General features: G+C 51.6%; 2 protein-coding genes across 5 annotated transcripts in view; one reads left to right on the top strand and one right to left on the bottom strand.

Moving 5' to 3' along the window:
* The first annotated feature begins 818 nt into the window (after positions 1 to 818).
* MCAM (melanoma cell adhesion molecule) lies at positions 819 to 8,796 on the top strand. 2 transcript variants are annotated; one of them, XM_059930211.1, is made up of 16 exons: positions 819 to 924; positions 2,755 to 2,879; positions 2,977 to 3,184; positions 3,270 to 3,340; positions 3,436 to 3,523; positions 4,596 to 4,775; positions 4,864 to 4,985; positions 5,070 to 5,232; positions 5,328 to 5,446; positions 5,533 to 5,674; positions 5,841 to 5,962; positions 6,071 to 6,212; positions 6,309 to 6,380; positions 6,605 to 6,752; positions 7,076 to 7,193; positions 7,673 to 8,796. In XM_059930211.1, exons 1-16 carry the CDS (start codon positions 858 to 860, stop codon positions 7,700 to 7,702), a joined length of 1,917 nt encoding a protein of 638 aa, XP_059786194.1. In that variant the 5' UTR covers positions 819 to 857; the 3' UTR covers positions 7,703 to 8,796. The 2 variants fall into 2 exon arrangements, with proteins under 2 accessions (XP_059786194.1, XP_059786196.1); XM_059930213.1 differs by lacking the exon at positions 7,076 to 7,193.
* Positions 8,797 to 9,240: 444 nt separating this feature from the next.
* Positions 9,241 to 21,400, bottom strand: part of CBL (Cbl proto-oncogene) — a 90,542-nt gene continuing 78,382 nt past the window's right edge. For all 3 annotated transcript variants that reach the window (XM_059930216.1, XM_059930214.1, XM_059930215.1), the window contains 4 exons: positions 19,914 to 20,054; positions 19,435 to 19,535; positions 18,550 to 18,732; positions 9,241 to 17,566 (listed from right to left, as the gene is read on the bottom strand). In XM_059930216.1, coding sequence (XP_059786199.1) covers positions 17,298 to 17,566; positions 18,550 to 18,732; positions 19,435 to 19,535; positions 19,914 to 20,054 — 694 coding nt within the window. In that variant the 3' untranslated portion in view covers positions 9,241 to 17,297. The remainder of the gene's footprint in view (positions 17,567 to 18,549; positions 18,733 to 19,434; positions 19,536 to 19,913; positions 20,055 to 21,400) is intronic.

Raw genomic sequence — 21,400 nt, forward strand, 5'->3', positions numbered from 1 at the left:
GTCCAAGCCGGGCTCGATGAGTGAAGAAGGCAGAAGCAGAATTCTCAAGATCTGGGCTTGGACAAGTGTGACAACCTTGGGCCTATGAATTCAGCCCCTCCCTCCTTCCTCTAGTCCAAGACGGACTTGCAGGAGCTGGGGTTGAAGGGGCAGTCCTTAGAACACCATCTCCACTCCCCAGTACAGGTACCTCTGGGTCTGTGGGCCCCGGCTCAGTGTTCTTCCCTCAAAGCTGCCAGGACTGCCAGGCTTGGGGGCAGTGCCAGGCCGGCGGCAGCTGCAGTGGTGCAATCGTTCTGGGAAGCCTGATTTTCTCTGTGGCAGGGGTCCGAAGGGGTGGAGGAGGAGGCGGGGAGAAGAGCCTAAATGGGAGGGAGGCCCCCATCAGGGACGCCAAGAACCTGCTCGGCGGCTGCCCCGCCGGGAGGTCCCCCAGGGCTACACGGGCTGGCTGGGGCTGAGCAGGGGTGAGCGCGGCGGGGGTCTGACCCGGCGGGACTCCGGACATCCAGGCCAGCTTCTCCTCGCTGCCGCCTCGGCCAGGCAGTCCGGCCCGGAGACACCTGTCACCGCCCCCTCTCCGTTCCCCAGCTGGGGGCTGGGAGGAAGGCTCCGGCCTACCCGCCCCCCCCCCCCCCCCCCGCGCCGCGCGGCTCCGCGGCGCAGCTCCGGGCATCTCGGCGCCGGGCCCGCCCCCTAGGGCTGCGGCGCGCGGGGCGGGGGGGGTGGGGGGGTGGGCTGCGCGGGGCGTGGCGGGCCGGCCTCGGCGCTCTGGCCCCCCCTCCCCCGCCCCCCTGACGTCAGCCCCCGGCAGCTGCGAGCTCCTTCACTTGGCTCTCGCTCTCCGGCCGGGAAGCATGGGACGGTCCGGGCTCATCTGCGCCTTCCTGATCGCCGCCTGCTGCTGCTGTCGCCGCGCCGCGGGTGAGTGAGCTCGCTGCGGCGGGGGGGGGGGGGGGGGGTGGGCCCGCGCCCCCAACGGCGCGGCCCGGCAGTCTTCGGCGGAGCGTGCCCGGGAGGAGAGCTGGCATAGCGGCGGGGGCCGGGGCTTTGCGCTGCGTCGTGCGCTCCTCTTCTCCGGGTCCCAGGCACCCGGCGCGTTGCGCGCGTGCAACTCTTCTTTGCAGCCAGTTTGCAGCCTCTATTCCAGACCAGCCCGGGGGCAGAACTGGGGAGGCGGGGAGGGGGCTGCTGCCTGGAGCGGGAAGGGGTGGAGCCGAGTCCCTTGGGCCGCTGGTGAGAGCGTTTCCTCAGGTGCTTTCTCTGAGGGGCCCGTGATTGGAGCCTTGGCGGGAGGCGCCTCTACAGCGCATCCCCAAATCCTGAATCCCGCGCCCGCCTGTTGCTGGGAAAGGGAGCTTTCTTAGCTGGAGGGGTGCGCCGACCCCTCCCTCTCCCGCCTGGGCTTCGAGCCAGGCTGGAGGTGAGCGAGATGGGGAGGAACGGCGGCTCCCGCCCCGGCAGGGCGTTGGCAAAGACTGGAGGGCGGTGTGGGTCGCCTCGCGCCTACCCGGGTGACGGGATCACAGGTGGCAGGGACGAGGGATCGAGGATTCCCAGAGTGGAAGCGCCCCAGACTTGTTACACCTCCCGGAATGGGACCACGTTCAGGTGGCAAATGCGCCCCTGCACCTCGGAGTTTTTCTCTGGAACTGCCTAGGAGCCTGGCGCTCCCGGGTTCACGCTGCCCTTGTATGGCCCGCAACGGTGTCGCTTGTTTCTCTTGGCTCCCTTTCCCGGGCTTCAACCGCTGCCTGGCTGGCGAAGGGGAGGTCTAGGCAATACCCAACTCGATGGCCTCGTGCCCATGCCGACGGTGTCCCTGGGGTACCCTTGGCTGCTGCCTTCCAATCCCTTCTGGGGAAAGGGCTAAATCGGGCTCCACCCGCTGCAGAAGGTCCAGCCCCACCCGGCCCTGCTCTTCTAGCTCTGGGGAAACGGAGTCAGGGATATGAAGCTTTTGCTCTGGGTTGAAGACCACTCCATCTGCCCTTGTTATCTGGGAGCCAGCCCAGGGCAACCACCAGGCACCCGAGTCCAGCCAGATGGTATGGAGTGACACCACCCCCACGCAGGGCGGGCAGCACACTAGCACCACTGACGTCACTCCTGCCCACTGCCTGGCCCTTGCCCTGACCCCTGCCCTGACCCCGGGGAGAGATTCTGGCCCCCTCCATGACTCTGAGCCCTCCATGCTCACAAGACTCCCAGGATGGGGTCCCCTGAGAGTGTGGGATGTTCACGGCGGTGCTGCTTAAGGAGTATGAAATAAGGGCCCCCTGGCCAGGGTTGCCCTTTGGGTTTTATGGGGGATTTGGGGAGGGGGTTTGGGGGGTCAAAGGGTAGAGATGTCTTCCTCTGGGTGTGGGGACAAAAAGGGCCTGTGTGCCCCGGCCTGGCACATGCCTTGCATTCCCACACTCTGAGCTCACCCGGAGAGGAGGGAGCCTGGAAGGAAAGGGGCCTTCCTCTTGGCCCACAGCCTGGGTTGCCCCTCTGCCAGCCTCATCTGGGAGGTTCCTGGTGCTCAGGGTCTCTGCTCCAGTGACCAGAAATGTCCATCCCCAACTCCCTTGAACCGGGAGAGGGCTGGCCCAGGGTTGGGGGGTAAAGAGTGGTTGAGGGGTAGGAGAGGACAGTGCCCTTCAGACCCTCGAAGTGGCAGGAAGAGCAGCTGCAGCCAGCGGGTGTGAGTGGAGGGCACGGAGAGCAGCTGGAACTGACACTGCTCCTCCCCCACCCCCTCCCCGCCAGGTGTGCCTGGAGAGGCTGAGCGGCCCCAGCCGGAGGTGGTGGAGGTGGAAGTGGGCGGCACAGCCCTTCTGAAATGTGGCCCCTCCCACTCCCAGGGCAACTTCAGCCACGCGGACTGGTTTTCTGTGAGTGCTTGGGCCCCAGAGAGGGCAGCAGGGGCGGGAGGCTCTGGCCTTCATGTAGCCCCAGGACGCTCACCTCCTCCCTGCCACCTCCCCTTAGGTCCACAAGGAGAAGCCAACACTCATCTTCCGCGTGAGTCAGGGCCAGGGCCAGAGCGAACCTGGGGAGTACCAGAATCGGCTCAGCCTCCAGGACAAAGGGACTACTCTGGCCCTAACAGGCATCACCCCCCACGACGAGCGCATCTTCCTGTGCCAGGGCAAGCGCCCTCGGTCCCAGGGCCACCGCATCCAGCTCCGTGTCTACAGTGAGTGCCCTGTCCGTGCCTTGTGGGCAGCGTGGGGCATCGGAAGTGGTGGTCCCATGCCCCTCCCCATTTCTCTCCCTTGTAGAAGCCCCGGAGGAGCCAGTCATCCAGGTCAATGCCTTGGGCATTTCTGTGAACAGTGAGGAGCCTGAGGAGGTGAGATCTGCCTGGGTGGCCAGCGGGTAGGCAGGAGCTAAGGTGGGCTTGGCGGGGTCGCAGAGGCAGGGAGACTCACACCCTGTCCTCCTTAGGTCGCCACCTGTGTGGGGAGGAATGGGTACCCCCTTCCTCAAGTCACCTGGTACAAGAACAGCCAGTCCCTGAAGGAGGAGAAGAACCGTAAGTCGTCCTCTCTACCCTTAAAAGTCATGCTTGTGGCACAATATGGGGACCACCTTGCATTTTATTTTACTTTTTTTTTTTGGCTACACCATGCAGCGTGCGGGATCTTAGTTCCCCGACCAGGGATCGAACCCGTGCCCCCTGCATTGGGAGCGCAGAGTCTTAACCACTGGACCACCAGGGAAGTCCCTATTTTACTTTTTTTTTAAGTACACAAGTGATCCTTGAAAATATTCTCATAAGAATTCAAACTATGGAAAATCTAGAAGGAAAATTTCCTGCCTGCCCCAGACCCACTCCCAGAAATAGCTCTGCTATCAGTGTGTATGTATTCACACTGATACAAGCCTTGATTTCAAGCCAACTTCTAGGTACTTACTCACACATGTAAATATATCTAGGACTATATAGGCTTTTTTTTTTTTAATTATCTAAATCAGTGGTTCTCAGCTAGGGGTGATTTTGCTCCCCTCCGGAACACTTGGCAGTGTCTGGAAATATTTTTGGTTGTCGCAAATGGATAGGTGCTATTGGCGTCTAGGGGGTAGAGGCCAGGGATGCTGTAAACATCCTACAGGGCACAGGGCATATCCAGCCCCAAACGTCAGTGGTGCTGAGGTCGAGAAACCCTGATCTGAATGGCACTGTGCGCTACACATTGTTACACAACCTTGTTTCCTTTTGACAACAAGTCTTGGAAATCTTTCCAGGTCACTCTATTTAGATCTACCTGATCGTTTACCTACTGCCGGCATTTCGCACGGTGTATATAATATAGTCTAGCTAACCATTCATTCCCATTAGTGGATGTCCAGAGTGTTTTCTCATTTCCTTTTTTTAAAATCCCTGCAGCAGTATTTGCACACATCCTTGTGTGTGTGCCTATGTGTGTTTGTCTAGGGTAGATTTCGAGCAGGAAACTGCTGGGTTGAAGGGCCGCAGCTGGCATTGGTACCTGGCCCTTTACAGGGGCTCCCCTGCCATTCCCCCGACCCAGGAGATCATAGGGTGGGGTTGGAGGCGGAGCTGAGGCTGAGGCCGAGCCCTTCGCCCCTTCCTCCCTGCCCAGGGGTCCACATCCAGTCATCCCAGATCGTGGAGTCGAGTGGTCTGTACACCTTGAGGAGCGTTCTGAAGGCACAGCTGACCAAGGAGGACAAAGATGCCCAGTTTTACTGCGAGCTCAGCTATCGGCTGCCCAGTGGGAACCACATGAAGGAATCTAGGGAGGTCACTGTCCCTGTTTTCTGTGAGTACCGACCCCTCGCAGCAGGGCTGGGCCTGGCAGAAAGCCCTGCTGGCTCTTGGGCTGAGAGCTGCCCCCTTTGCCTGTGCAGACCCGGCAGAGAGAGTGTGGCTGGAAGTGGAGCCTGAGGGGATGCTGAAGGAGGGGGACCGCGTGGAAATCAGGTGTTTGGCTGATGGCAACCCCCCGCCCCACTTCAGCATCAGCAAGCAGGTGCGGGGGCCTCTGCTCTGGGTGCAGGTGGGCATGCAGGAGTGGCTGGAGGTGCACTCTCATCACGCCTTTGTCCTCTCCCAGAACCTCCGCACCAGGGAGATGGAGGAAGAGAGGACCGATGACAACGGGGTCCTGGTCTTGGAGCCCGCCCAGAAGGAGCATAGCGGCCTCTACGAATGTCAGGGCCTGGACTTGGAAACCACGGCATCGCTGCTGAGCGACCAACAGGAGCTGGTGGTGAACTGTGAGGGGCTGGGGGCCCAGGACAGGGGGACCAGGCTGGGGTGAGAGGGAATTTGCCCTGCCCTGTCCTGCCTGACACGACTGCTGCGTCCCCAGATGTGTCTGAAGTCCGGGTGAGCCCCGCAGCCCCCGAGAGCCAGGAGGGCAGCAGCCTCACCCTGACCTGTGAGGCAGAGAGTAACCAGGACCTTGAGTTCCAGTGGCTGAGAGAAAAGGTACCCAGGTGGGCTCAGGTCTCCGGGGCAAGGGGCTGTGGGGTGGGCGGGCCTAGGAGTGACCTCTGACCCATCTCTCACCCCAGACAGGCAAGGTGTTGGCAAAGGGGCCTGTGCTCCAATTACGCAACCTGAAACGGGAGGCAGGGGGAGGCTACCGCTGCGTGGCATCTGTGCCCAGCGTTCCCGGCCTGAACCGCACCCAGCTCGTCAACGTGGCCATTTTCGGTGAGGCCCTAGGCAGAGATCAGGCGGCCCCTTGAAGCCACCTTGAGTTGGGTGGTTTCAAGCTCTTCGGGGACCCAAAGCCACCCGCTGCCCTGGGGGGCTCTGGTGGGGAGGGGGTGGCAGGCTGGCAGAGTTTGCTGTCTCACCCTTCCCCGCCCTCCCACAGGGCCCCCGTGGATGGCGCTAAGGGAGAGGAAGATGTGGGTGAAGGAGAACTCAGTGCTGAATCTGTCCTGTGAAGCATCAGGGCATCCTCGGCCCAGCATCGTCTGGAGCGTCGACGGCACGGTGAGCAGGCACACGGCAGCCTCCCAGGCTCTCGTCCATCCCTGTGCGGGCTCTGCTGCCACGACCCGGCGTCCTCCCCACCCCTGAACCGCGTCTCCTTCCTTGTAGGCCAGTGAACAGGACCAAGATCCGCAGAGTGTCCTGAGCGTCCTGAATGTCCTTGTGACCCCAGAGCTGTTGGAGACAGGTGCTGAGTGCGTGGCCTCCAACTCCCTGGGCAGAAACACCACTGTCATTATCCTGGAGCTGGGTAAGGGCTTGGTCCTGCAGAGTGGGGCGGGGGCAAGCCCAAGCAGGGCACGTTCCTATCCCACCCCCCCCATCCGTTTAACCTCTTTCACCCCAGATTCCAACAGAACCACTAGCCTCAGCACCTCCACCGTCAGTCCCTATGCCAGAGCCAACAGCACCTCCACAGGTGAGCCGGGCTGGACCGGGAGCAGGGCTGTGCCAGGGCAGCCTCGTTCTGCCCTGACCGGGAGCCCAGGGCAGCCTCGTTCTGCCCTGACCGGGAGCCCAGGGCAGCCCTGTCAAGAAGAGCGATCAGTGGCCCATCTTCCATCAGCCCTGGGCTGGGCGGGGCCGCGACGGTAACATGGCAGCCTGGGGCAGGGAGTGACTCGGGGTGTCTTTTTGGGACAGAGAAAAAGCTGACAGAGCCCGAAAGCAAGGGTGTGGTCATCGTGGCCGTGACCGTGTGTGTCCTGGTCCTGGCTGTGCTGGGCGCTGTCCTCTATTTCTTCTACAAGAAGGGCAAGCTGCCGTGCGGACGGTCAGGCAAACAAGAGATGTAAGCACAGCACCTGGCACCCCACACCCCACCCCATCTCACGCTGCCAGCTTGTTGCCTCCTCAGGGATGTTCCCCTGCTGGCCCCTGTGCCCACTCAGCCGTTAGGAGGAGGAGGGGGACCCTGGGTCTGAGCGCTCCCCGCTTCACCACCACTACCCAGTTTCCATCCACCACACCTCCTCCCTCTCACCCCTGTTGCCCTTCCCTGAGCCGGCCCAGAGCACCTAAGAGCCCTTCAGTACCCAGTCCCACGTCCCTGCCAACAGCCCCCCTTCCCTTGCCCCCGAGTTGCCAACCTCTTGCCTCCCTCCCTCCTCCCAGCACGCTGCCCCCGTCTCGTAAGGGCGAATTTGTAGTTGAAGTTAAGTCAGATAAGCTCCCAGAAGAGATGGGCCTCCTTCAGGGCAGCAACGGTGACAAGAGGGCTCCAGGAGACCAGGTAGGAGGCAGTTCCTGTGGCCAGAGCCTGACACATCTTCAGGCACTGGGAGCGGCAGGGGCTGGCGGTTGCTGAACACTAACTTTATCCTTCCTCCTTCCCTGTTGGAGATGGGGAGCCGGCCCCATCTCCCCTTCCTAACACCACGCACAGACAGTAGGGCCAGGCAGGTGGCTGAGGGACCCTGAGAGAGGGTAGCTGCCAGGACTGAGAGCAAGACCCCGTCCCATCACCATTTCCTGAACAGCGCTGGCGGCTCACGTCACTAGGTGTGAAGTGTGGCCCAGTGCAATTCGGGGGCCTCATCTCTTATTCCCCGCCTTGCCATCCCCACCCCCTCCCCGGCTTCTTCCCTCCAGGCGGCTGCACCTAGTTCATCAGCTGTGGCTTCGGTCCCGCCTCTCTTTTAGCGCTCACAGCCTAAACCCTGGTCAGTGTCTCCGAACACCCCCCTCACTTCTGCTCTTCACCCACTTTAGGGAGAGAAATACATCGATCTGAGGCACTAGCCCACCGAACCACACAGCGCTCCCTCCCCTGCCTGGAACATTTCCTGTTCCCTGCTCACCTTCCTCCCCAGCACTCAGGATGGTCACCAAAGCCTCTAAAGTGGACTACAGAGAAGATCCCCCTCCAGCTCACCTGCAGACCCCATTTCAGAGGGCACATGGGCTAGGACCAGAGCTGCCCTGAGAAGGACCTCACGTGGCCCTGGAGGCCCCCTCTTCAGGGACCTGTCCACCACTGTCTCAATTTGTTGAGTGATGCTCATGCCAAGGAGGGGGCCTCGGTATCCCAGAAGCACATAGGAGAGTTTCGTGCAGAACTTGTTTTCTCTTTACACATATTATGGATGTAAATACCTGTCTTCTACCAGCAGCCGAATTAGGTAGCCTATTTATCTTGAGCTGATTTCCTGCTCCACTGCTCCAGGGCTGGCTTCATAATTCAGCTGTATCACTGAAGTAAGGATGCAGTGAGCCCAGGCCTCTCTCTGCTGGTGAAGTACGTTGCTCACACCAGTTCTGGAGAGACCCCAGCAGTGTCTAGAAGCAGTTGCCTGCCTGCCTGCCTGCCTCTGGAGTCCCTTTTGCGACACTCTTTTCTTTCTCTAGGCAGAAGTCAGGACCTGGTGTCGTTCCTTAAAAGGTATCCTGGGTATATCTCATTGTCCCTGCAGTAAGGAAGCTGGGCGCCGCTTTCCAGAGTTAAGGCGATTGGGCCCGAGCCCCCGCATTCATTTGGCTCCCCTACCCTCTCAAGGAATCACGTAAGACTGAATGCTGGGGGTAGGGGTTGGAGATGAGGTCCAGCCTATCCTTTACGAGGGTTAAGGCTATAAAGTTATATTATCACCAGACTTCTACAGCCTGAGCTAATGGGCCTAGACCTTAGAAGAAAGGCCCTAATGGGAGAATGGTACTTGGAGATGAGAAACAGGCCTGGCTAGAGCTTTGGGGTATGCATGTGTCTCTGCGTGTGTCTGTGTGCACGTGTGTGTGTATATATATATATGGTTTTGTTAGGTTGTAAATTTGCAAATTGTTTCCTTTTTATATATGTGTATATATATATGAAAAATAAAGCTTAATTGTCCCAGAAATCTTATACTGTTTTTTATTCATCATGGGTACCACAGCAGCCTGGGGCCTCCAGAATTGGAACTGCACCAAAAGGAACACAAAACCCTTTGCAGTTGGGAGCAGGGACCAGGGGTTACCTCTGCTTCTGAGCAGAGGGCTCAAGCTCTAACTCAGGGGATCGTCAACCTACTCAGCAGCAAAGCTGCCCCGCTCTATCTAGGCAGCTTGCAGAGCCTGGTGAGCTGTTGGCAAGGAGCTGTTGCCCCTCTCCTGTCACTGAGACTGCCCTCAAGGTAGCAAAACAGACTTCTGCTGATGAATTGGTACGACTAGGCATCTGGCCCTATAGCTCCCCAATATATCACTCCCTAACCCACAAATGACCAAGAACTCGGGTCTGCTACAACAAAAGAAACTTTATTTAAAAATATTTTTTTACAGACATGGGTGCCTGAAAAAGCTCTTTAGTTAACTGTGTATGGAAATGAAAAAAATTAATAAATAACATTAGTATAACAGAACCTCTAAACATTAATACACTGGCAAAACAAAACGGACTTAAAATGAAAATGAATCTTAAAGCTCTGCTATTCTCTGTAAGAATATTTACCTTCTGTTTTATTCTTTACAGGTGAGAATGATTAAATACTGCTAATATAATTTTTTTATATTAATGACACATTTTTAAAATAGTCCACAAAAATCTCATCTAAGTTTTCATTTTGTTTTATTTTTAACACTGATATACAAATGGGACTCTTCACTCTGGAGAAAAGTATCAAGTTCTCTCCAGCCCCACCCAGGCCAAGAATGTCAAAATCTGAATAAGGAGGACTTTGAAAAGAATTGTTTCTATCTCCCAATTCTCTATTAGTTAAAGGCAGGGAAGAACTGAGAAAAGGAAAAGAGATAAGTAAAATGTCATCATACAGAAAACTGTTTTTTTTGGTCGAAACCTACAGTGGCCACAATACTGAGGACAGGCTTCTGTTCCGGTGCGTGGTCCTTGCTGCCCTTCCCAGGGGAAAACTCGCCCCTGCAGAGGGCACTAGTGGCTTAATGCTCTATGTCTGAAGTTTTCAAATGAAAGGAAAGCCAAGTCTAAGGGAGAGGCAGGAGGTCTAGGCCAGTTCAGGACCCAGCAAAAAGGCAAGACAAAACGAACAACCAAACAACCTCCTCTTTTCGGGAGGGTCCACCCTACACTGTTCCATGAAGTTGGGTCATTAATAGGATCAGGAGGCTGGGTCACTTGAAATGGTCCAGAGTATGCCTGGAAATCATGGAATGTTCTGTCTCTTCCTGCTGAACACAGAACATTCAACCTGATAACTAAGATTCTGACTGGAACCAACCAAATGATCCCAGGATACAATGCTCATTCCTTCCAACTAAGCACCGTGGCAGGGAGAAGGGACCGCGGACACGCTGCACCTGGGGGCCATCTCCCCAGCCGCACGGAGCACTTCCTCTCCCCTAGACCGGAGGGACTAATGACACTCAAGGTAGAGGAGCTAAGACTCTGGTATTTCCATATTAAGTCCTAAAATGCAGCCTGGGATACAGTGCTGCCTTAGAAAGGCACAAAATGTTTGGCTTTTTTTTTTTTTTCAGTGTGCTAAAAATTGTTTTGTTTTGAATAAAGGAAAAAAAAGATATATAAGGTTAAAAATCCCAAGTCACCACAGCCAGGAAGCAGATGTAGGAGGTACCTCATAGCTGCCACACCCCTACCACACGTTTCAGCAGGAGGTCAAGGCCAAGACGCTAAAACAATGCTGAGAAGGGCAGGTCAGGAGAGGAGGCATCCACTCTCACGGGCACGGCTCACTCACCCAGGCAGCAGAAGGAAGAAGCCAAGGAAGAGAAAACACGTGGTCTACAGATTTGTAAGCAGTTCTCTGCCTCTTCGGTTTCCAGACAGCCATAAGCATGGCCAGCCTCACCCAGGACAGGGTCAGAGGTAGACAGGGCGGAGGGAACTGACACAAAGGGCACATCAGCACCCATGTCAGAGTGCCGGGCGTGGGCACACTGCACACCCCACTTCAGGGCTTCAGCAGGAGGCAGCGCAAGGCCCGAGGAGGCTCAGAGAGCACGTACGGACCAGTACTCCTCTGGCCTCCCGAACTGGCCCAGGGGTAGAAGGAGAACTGCGGGAGGGCGCCTCGCACATTCACTGTGGGGACTGAATGAGAATATGGGGCCGGGCACTCAGAACTCTGATTTGTTCCTCTGCCAAATCGGTAGGAGGCCTGAGGTTCACTTTCAGCCTCTGCTCTCTACAAACACAGCGAGTGGTCAGCCACATTCTTCCCAAGCACTGAACAAGGGAAGGGGCAGCGAGATCTCCAAACAGTTGTTCGTCAACAGCCGGCCCCCTGGCACCATGCTCTCTAGCCAACTGCGAGGGAGCCTCCAGGCAGGCCTCGCTCTCCCCACCCCGATTTCCCCCGCTTACGCCCGGCTTACTTTCTGGAACCAAGAAAAACTGGTGCTCGCCTTTGAAACCAACCCAGATTTCCTGGAACTCTGTGAAGGCGAGTGGCGCTGCTGTCCCTCTGCCCCTTAATTCTGGCGCCTAGAAGGGAATTTCAAACACACAGGCCCCAGCCTTCATCACGGGCCTCAGTGTATATCTTTGGATTATTAGGTTACTTCTGTGTACATCAAATGACTCCAGTAGTTTAAAAAAGTTATAAGTAATTATGAAATGCCTTAATAACACAGGACAGGCTCCCGGATGAGATAAGAAAGATCAAAAGATTCAGGCAAGCGGAAGCACAGTTTTAAAAAACCAAAAAATAAAGGCTTTTACTATAGGACGACAAAGGAAGCAACTGGACAGGGAGGGCAAATGCATCCTGCCTAAAGAGCTCTCAGTAAAATGTCTCTCCAAATTGGAATCTATACCTAATTTATATCCTGGCAACTGTCCCAACTTTGTAAATTCTTACTGGCAAAGTAGTTTCTGAGGTACCTCGGAAGGCCTGCCTAAGAATATTACTGCAGAGCTCCCCTCATAGAGGAAAGACCAGATAAAAGGGTGGGGAGGGGGGCGTGGAGGGAGGCAGGCCACGGGCCCATAGAATGAGCATGTTCTCAGCACTAAAACCTAAAGAGAGCCCAGAAGTCCATGGGTAGGGGCTATAGTGGATTTGTGATCCGCTCTCTAAATGAAATCAAAGAAGGCTAGAAACCTGAGACTGAATGAAGGCTAAGAAATGTCACCTAAGAAAAGACTAGCTCCGGAACAGGAGAAACTTGTCCTAAAGAGGGAGGTAAGAAATCTTGGATGCCAAGACTCATAAAGGGAAGAAAAACAGGAAATAAAGAAACAAAGAAGACAGTAACCTAAATTAACTTTAACCTAAGCATTTCCTCCAAGTCCCAGACATAGTCCCATGCCTGCCTTTCCACTCTCAAAAAAGCAGTATGGTAAGTTTTACTACTAGAGTAAAGCATTTTAGGGTATCTATCGCCTCCTCCCTGAGAACCTCCCCCTGCCCCTACCTCCCATCTGAAGCAGCATGCCGCTGCTGCCTTGTGCGGCAAAGTCGGGGGTCGATACCTGATCAATGTGCTGGGCCGATCATAGTCTTTCTTGAGAATATGAACCAAGAGGTGCTGGGAATCTGTTAAAACGGTGATCCCATTTAATGGTGAGCTGGGGGTCGTGAGGACTGGGGTGCCTATTTTGGGGCCATGCATACCGACAAACAGACCGACGAGCAGGAGAAAGGACTAGCTGCAAAGTTTCTCAGCTCCACGCAGAATCAACTGTACCGCTTATCCTGGGTTGTGGGAAATACCCTGCATCCTTATGATTCCCTCCTTTCTTCTGCTTGAATACTTCTGTTTCTTGCATCCAAAGGACTGCTCAACAGGACGGTCAAAGATACAGCCCTGGCCCTCTTCCACTATGCACCCATCTCCATGCATTAAATGGCTACACGCATTTCTAAAGAGAGACTGCTAATGTAGACTGAGATCAAAGTAGTAATAGTAATGCTTTATGCCAACTGAGAATACTTGAGATAGAATTTCTAGGGCCTGAAAGTCTAGGAGGATAATAACGTGTTGACTCTCATACTAAGTTCTACGGTCTCTAAGCTCCGTACCCCTAGAGATACAGGCTGACATTTTTGAGAACTGACTGAGTTCAACCTATGTTACTGCCTGGCTCTTGGGAGACCAAACAACTGGTTGAAGATCAGGACCCAGAAACAGGTGCCCATCCCTCTCGCACACCTTCAGCCCTTCTAAGACATAGGATTAGCTGAAAGGTTGTTGAAGGATTGGAAAACAAGTTCCACATAGAATGGGAGATGGTGAGAGGTCCCAGAAGGGTGATAAGAAAACTTCCTTATAAAGGGGATCAGAGGTACAGGCAGCTCAATAAAAAGATCACGGAAGGCACTAGAGTGGAAAGGGGTCTGTAGGCAGATGCTTTACTTAAACATTTAACTGCCCTATTGTGCAACTCTGAGCCAACACACCAACCTACCACCAAACAGATTCTACTTAAACACATATAAATGGTGGGTATCCATGAGACTTACATGGAGGAATCTCCCAGACATTGTCAAAGCTATAGGAAGACAATAGGGGTTAATGGGAGTGTCTTGAACTGATTTTTAACCAGGACAGCTCTATAAGGAAATGTCTACATAACTGTGAATATAACCTGCACAATCTTATTGGGAACGGCTATTTTAGGGCCAAATACACATGCTAGACAGCCCAAGTACAACCACTCAACATCAGTAAACCACCATGTGGTGGCAGGGGAGAACACAGAGCTGACGCTTACAGGCTCATGGTAATCACTCATAAACACTTGCTGAATGAACAAACACAATGTTAGAGCCAAGCCAATGGTCAGAACACCGTTATTCCACGGGCAGTGGTCACTGCAGAGTCAGAAAGGCCAACAGCAAGAAGGGAGACTTACAGTTTGGGAAGAGGGCCTATATCCCTCCGCCTTTCATGATGTGAGGTAGGAGAATATTCTGCACTAACACCATGGCTGATCACACCCAAAAAGGTCTACATCTTGTTTAAGAGAACATATAGCTGGTCCCTATTTTGCAAGCAAATATACAAAAATTCATGTGTAAGATTGCTGATTGGACCACAAAATATATTTTACCTTTCTATAGAGGAAATAAATATTTTAAGTGTGAGGAATAGCAATCCCCCAATTTTTTTTTTTAAAATCCACAAAACAGCTAAATGATACTAATAGTACCATCCCACACCCTGGGTCCTGGTGTTGAGAGTCTGTATAGGAAGCAAAAGAACAGAAGAATGGCAGAATATGTAGAGTGGCACTGGGGGACAGAGAGAGCTAGTGGAAGAGAATGGCCATCCACAGGTATATATCACTATTTATATAAATATTAACACATAAATGCTGAGACGATAAACTGCCTAATCTATTATTTACCTAAAGGGAGGTATATCATTGAGCCCACAGGGTTTTTCCACTTTGATAACTCCTGACTTTAATGGAAGGAGTACAGCAGGTGCAGCTGATTCAGTACTGCAAAGCAGGCACCCAGCAACAAGGCAGGCTACGTAAAGCAACCCAGGGAGACATGGGGAAGCAGGAGACCAGGTGGAACAGAAAAGCCTAGTGCACTTGAGAAAAAGGAAAACATCAAAGTGGTTTTTACCTTACTTACCTGACAGGTAACAGAGGAGGAACCATTTGTAATTAAGAGCGGGAAAGGGGATGTGTTTGCCGAAAACGGCGAAATTCAAAGCCCACTTGTGAAAGGGCAATTTTAGTTAAAATCAGAGCAGAGCCAAAGAATTTAAAATTGCCATACAAATGGAGGACGAAGAATGGGTTATTGGTGCCTTAGTCAAAGGAAAATTTAAGAAATTAAAGTTTTGGAAATATCCTCAAAACAAAAGCCATGCAAAAACTTTCCTGAGCCTCACCTGGCAATCTCAGGCATGGACCCAGGCGTACCTCAGAGCACCCAAAGAGAAAACCCCTCACAGAATGGTCTAAGACCCTGAACACCTGCAGATACATGGCCGACAAGCTAAGAACCAAGCCATGCAATGGTGCACACCTAGTTCAACCTAGATCCCCACGTTCAACACGGGGATCTGGAACCTAGTTTGGGGGCTGATCTGACAAACCTCAAGGGTATTCAGTTATGAAAAGAAAGGATGAACCTGCCTTTAGCCTATGTAAGTAAGGACATAATCTTCAAAGAAGATTTGGGATGCACTCTGAAAAGGCAAAAGATATGCAGAACCAGTGCTTTGTTCTCTTGATAGAGCTTCAGACTATGGGTAGTATCTACAGACAAGGAAAAATTCCAGTGTGGAGAGGTATGCAAACTGCTGCCATTTTCTCTAGTTCTCTGTCTAGGCCTTCAACATCTAAACAAAGTGCAAAACTGAATGCTACCACAAGTGAAACACTATGCTGGCTTTGAGAACGAGATGCTAGTTACTGTTTCCTACTCTCTGCCGCTTTCCTCTGCCCTCTGCATCGCGATTCAGGCCTTCCTGCACCCGTTGGGGGCTGTATCATTTTCTGCCATGTAGAGGAGACACTGGGTAACCACAGCAAGTCAGCAAAAAGCCCTGAACTATCTCCTCTGGGAATACACATGGCTCTGAGGCAAGAGGAGAAAATCAAAAGACCTAGGAGTAGCTGAAAGCCAAGAGAAGAGTTAGATAAAGTTTTAGGTCCAAAGACGACAAGATGGGAAAGAAAACAGGTGTAAGGAGAGTCATTTCTCTTTGGATCTCATGACAAAACCATGATTTAGGTTGTGAGGAAGGTAGATTTATCAAAGAGGAGGCTTGCTTCTGACACAGAGGAAGGTTACACCCTGCTAGGGAAGTCAGTAAGAGGCTCTGGCCAGAGAACTAACTGAACTCAAGTGGTGCCTTGGCAGTATCTGCAGGAACGTACCAACGGTACCCCACACAAGACTCTGAGTCTTCTTTACAAACTGGCAATGGCACAAGCTGCAGGGCTTTTCACATGTTGTCTGCCTGCAGTAAAGTCATTTATTACACCCAGTGATGTCTAATTACTGTGGGGAATGCAGTCACTAAAGAGTACATAGGACCTAACGTGAAGAAGAAAGGGGAAGGAAAGGAAGAAGGAAATGCTACATTCCCAAAGCCATAGGCACAAGAGAAAAGCAAGGGTGGCACCAAGGTAGGGTTGGTGCTAATTATCAGCAGAATGCCGTGCTACCATGGGTGGTATTCCCCCCATTCCTTAAAGGGCAAAGAAAAAAATCATCTCTGAAAATACAACCTGGCTCATATTCAAAGGGAGACACCCATATAAGCTGAAATTCACTGGGAAGAAAAACTGAAGAGATAAATCTTTATTGTCTGTTTTGTGCATTTTATGTACAACAAGGTAAAGAGCATGTGAATGGAGCTTCCTAAGAGCTTCATGGTATTTGGGCCAGAAAGCCATGCTGGAAACAAATGTTTTCCCTTCCCATTAAGTAGAAAACCTCGTGACCTACATTAGAACACACAGCTGGCACCAAGGCAACTGACTCCCACAGACTATTTTCTGGGGAGGGCGTGGAATGTATCTGAAGGCCTCTATCTCAAATCAGTCACTACGTAATTAGGATAATTAAAACACCTTTTTGAAAACAGACTCAATGTTCCTATAGAAACAGTGCTTTGGAGTGACCAGTGTTCGCTGCGAGTATCAAACAGGACCATAATGATAGAGGGACAGTACTTTTTTCCCACCTATCTACCAAACAAATCAACACCATCACACACAATAAAGAACATCCTATAGGCTGCTCGGCTTCAGTAAGGCTGGTCATAGCAAGCCCACTGCCAATGACAGACACCAAGGAGGAGGAGGGAGGAGGAGACTGAGGAAAGGACAGAGGGAGGGTGTTCTAAAAATACAAGACTTCAGCTATGCACATGATAATCCAAGCCAAAGGGGAGTGTTGGAGTTGTAATACACACTGGGGTTGGGTATAAAACCACAGTTGATGGAAGTCTTTAAGGTTCCTTCTTAAACCTCTTGTGCTAATTCCCTGCCTGGGATTAACACACACAGCAGGTAAATCTTATAATCACAGGACACACACAACCACAGACAGACAGACAGACAGACAGACAGGACGTACACGACCACATCCTTAACCTAAGAAAGTCTTAAGTCCTCAATTAGGATTTACAGCACAGTGCTTCTCCTACTGCTTTCTGGACCGTTCCCCAGGTAGGCTACCATTTAATAAAAATCCACACTCTCTCCAAGTGGGGAGGGACTGAAGGACACCTTCAAATGCACTCTCAAAACAAATAAAATAATAAAACATCCTAGCTGTTCCATTCTCATTCCACTGCTTTGAAATCTTGGAACCACAGATGTGATATCCCACACAGGGCAAGACCTCATTGTGAAGTCTCCAAAGGAACCTCTCTGCCCTTTTAGGTGCTACTCGAGCAAGAGCTCCCGGCTCCTCGGTCCTCTAAGCTGCGGCACGCAGAGGGTGTGCTAGGTGGCTACATGGGCGGGAGAAGAAATAGAAACAAATTCCCGGAGGATGTTTTTGGCCATTTCAATATTGTTGTGGGCAATGACCAGGGCCTTCTGAATGTCCTGGTAGGAGTACCCCTGACTCATGAGGCTCTCAATCTCGCTGGAGAGCTGCGGTGCGGTGGCGGCGGTGCCTTGCTGACAGCTACCTGCTTTTCGTTCAGAGTTGATTCTCCGAGGGAACGGTTTGGGGGGCCTCTCAGGAACTTGGGAAGCCTCAGTGAAGTCTGGAAGAAATAGGAAAGAATGTTTGCAAATCGGGGCGGGGCAGGAATCCTCATCTAAGAACAATGTGCTCATACGAGGCGTTATGGACCTACTGTCCGTCAGGTACACGTGCGGTCACAAGGCAGGGTTTTACAGTTCCAAGGGCTTCTGTCTACAGCCTCTTGCCCTCGCAGCACAACAACCTTCTAAAGACACAACGCGCCTGTCCTACCGACACAGACCACGCTGCCCTGCACACAGGACGCCTGCACCTGCACCACGCTTTACACTGAGCACCAAGTTTTCACACACATCATTGCCTGAATTAGTTAAAAAACACTTCTGAGGGTCCAGAGAAGACACTAAACTTCTCCCTATACAAATAAGGAAACAGAAATAAGCCTAGGTTGCAGCGAAGAAGCATTAAACAAGGTTGGGTGGGTGGGGATCACCGCCTGTTTGGGCAACTGGATGCCATGTATCTTTTTCACCAGCTGTCCTGAAGGCTGTCTTCCATTTCTAAAGTGACAGCAACTCTGGCTGCTGCCCTCCCAGGCGGCCACAGGTGCAAGAAGAACAGTCCTTAACAGTCAAGGCTCAAATGCGGGCTGGCTCCAGGCCTACTCAGTGTGCTTTCCAGAGCTGGCACACCTCCTTTCCAATGGGACAGGGACAGGGCCCAGCAGTGTGGTCTGAACCATCAAGATGAATTACTGCTGTCATCATGCACGCTCAAAAGAGCCAGAAATCCTATTAATACTTACCCCCAGCACAGGAAGAGCCAGGGTTTAAGGAACAACCTCATTTCTAAGTCTGGCAAAATCCTCAAGAGTCTGAACACAGTTTACCTTCCTAATTTGGGACCCAGGACCAGCTTTCCTCCCACTTAAGTCCACTCCTTCCAGCTACTGACTTACTGTCACCAGGCAGTCATCTCTGTTTCAGTATAAATAAGAAGCCATACAGCATTTCAGGACAAACCCAAGGTAGCCTGGAGACTCACTTGTTGTGGGATCACCTTCCAGAGACAGCCAGCCGAAGGAGGAGCTGGCGTTGGAGATGTCAGAGAGCGTGCGGCGGGCCAGCACCACGGGCACAGGTGGCTTGGGGACATCGTACCCGTCGTCTTCATTTTCTGATTCCTCAGGGCCAGTGTTGGCATGGGCTGCAGCCAAATTCCCTTCACCTAGAGAACAGTTTGTGCAGTTATCTTCTTTTTCCAACGTACTTCACCTTCTAACACTTCAGTATGGGGGCATCCGTTCATTCAAGCATATACAGAGCCAAATGGTTACCGAATAACCACTAGGGGCCAAACACCGTGTGGCCCTGTGCATCGAGATAAAAGAAACAGGGAGAATAAGATCTGCACCAATCCTGCAGCTCTACTTTTCTGAACATGTCAAAAGCTACCGTTGCCAAGGTTAACAGTCACTGATGTCCAAGACTCAAGCACCACTTTATAGCATTCATTCAACATTTTCATCTGCATTTCACCTTGGAAGACCAGCCAAAGGGCCCTGTTGTGTGTACTGCCTTCTTGAACTTTCCACTTGGTAAGCTAGTTAGTATGGGAATTGAGTATTCACCACCCACACACACAAGAATGTCATCAGTGTTGAAAAGCAATGGGAATAAGAGGGAGCTAGCCGTCAGCACTGCCGATCCAGGCCTCCAGGCCCTGGAAGGATGAAAAACACAAAAGGAACTAGCTGTGTAAATGGGAAATAAAACAGAAGAGGTGGTTTTACTGCCATAGATCAAAGATACTTTGCAAAGAAAATTATTTACGAATATTCCGCTTAGGTCAAGTTCTCATTGGCTAAACATTACAGGCTCATTCCTCCGGCACATCAATGATTGTTAAAGTAGCAGAACGACTACTCACCAAAGGTGCCGCTCTCTGTGACAGATGGTGCCGCCTGGGACTGAATATTATACATTGCTTCGTATGTACAGCTATCGATCTGCTGGTCACAATCACAGGCTCTGGACCAGAAGGAAAGTGGCATAATGATCTTCAGAAACAGAACTCTGTTATCTGCAAACTTATTAAGATATACCTATTCACAACTTCTCTAGACCCTGATTCTATCAAGAATCTCCATTCTCCTCTTGCCAGTATCACTAGTAAATATCAAAAGATTGACTCTTGTTACCAGCAGTAGCTGTGTATGTTTTTGAAATTACTGTGAGGTTGAAGAAACATTAAGTGGAATTGCTTACAGCTGCAAGAAGCTTAAAACATTAGAGGTTACACACATCTTTCTGCTTCATTTCTGGCTGGGTAATGCTATGTGCAGGCAGCAAGCCAAGCAGGTGAGTTGGTGTCAACTGAATCCCCAAATAGGATTGTCGTGAACCTACCGTGAACTCTGGGTTGTCTCCAGAGGCCACTTCACTTCTGGCTTTTGAAGTCCCACAGGCCTGGAGGAAGGAGTCATATACTCTGTGTCCTCCTCACTTTCACACTGCTCCCCAGCTGGCGGCTTTGGCACAGGAAGAGGTCTGGAAGATGAAGAATAAAAAACAGAAAAAGAAAACAAAAAGAATGAACTGCTTTGCGATTATCTGAAATAATTTGAAAATCATTGTAGAAGAAATATATAACATCCTACGATGTTCAAGATACTCCTAGTGAAAAACAGCATGTACAGCATGATTCCATACACACAAGACTGGCAATGAGCATATTACATGTTGCTGATTACTGTCTGACTCTAGGTGGTAAGATTATGGATAACTTATTTCTTTAGCATCACTTATCTGTGTTTTCTAAATATTCTTATAATTAACACATACTATTTTCATAAAGAGAAAAGGATCATTAAAAGGGTAATCCAAAAATTTTAATTCTTTTGGTTGATGATGTTAATAAAAATATACAATTTCATCTCTTACTCATTAAGCATTTTGGCAATACATACTTTAAAACATTCACATTCTTTTGTCACAGTAATTCTACCTTGGCTGCATCCCTGGCTATGTAAAAATATGTTCACTGAAGCAAAGTTATTACAGTAAAAGCTTTTAAACAAAATAAATATACAACAACAGGGAATGATTAAATATATGATGTTACAGCCACATTACATAATAATATGCAATAATTAAAAGTGAGGGGGCTTCCCTGGTGGTGCAGTGATTGAGAATCTGCCTGCCAATGCAGGGGACACGGGTTCGAGCACTGGTCTGGGAAGATCCCACATGCCGCGGAGCAACTAGGCCCGTGAGCCACAACTACTGAGCCTGCGCGTCTGGAGCCTGTGCTCCGCAACAAGAGAGGCCGTGATAGTGAGAGGCCCGCCCACCGCGATGAAGAGTGGTCCCCGCTTGCCGCAACTAGAGAAAGCCCTCACACAGAAACGAAGACCCAACACAGCCAAAAATAAAAATAAATAAATAAATTTTTAAAAAAGTGAGGATTTTGGGGACTTCCCTGGTGGCACAGTGGATAAGACTCTGCACTCCCAACACAGGGGGCCCACGTTCGATCCCTGGTAAGAGAATTAGATCCCACATGTATGCCACAACTAAGAGTTCGCATGCCACAACTAAGGAGTCTGTGTGCCACCACTACGGAGCCCGCGGGCCGCAACTAAGGAGGCTGCAAGACGCAACTAAGGAGCCCTGGAGCTGCAACTAAGGAGCCCACCCGCCACAACTAAGGAGCCCACGTGCTGCAACTAAGGAGCCCGTGAGCGCCACTAAGGAGCCCGCCTGCTGCAACTAAGACCCCATGCAACCAAATAAATAAATAAAGTGAGGATTTTGAAGAACTTTTTAACTGATAGGAAGAAATGCCCAAGATATAATGCTAAGTTTAAAAAAAGGGAAAACATAATACTACATCT

Source organism: Balaenoptera ricei, chromosome 8, assembly GCF_028023285.1.
Source record: "Balaenoptera ricei isolate mBalRic1 chromosome 8, mBalRic1.hap2, whole genome shotgun sequence".
Taxonomy (NCBI): domain Eukaryota; kingdom Metazoa; phylum Chordata; class Mammalia; order Artiodactyla; family Balaenopteridae; genus Balaenoptera; species Balaenoptera ricei.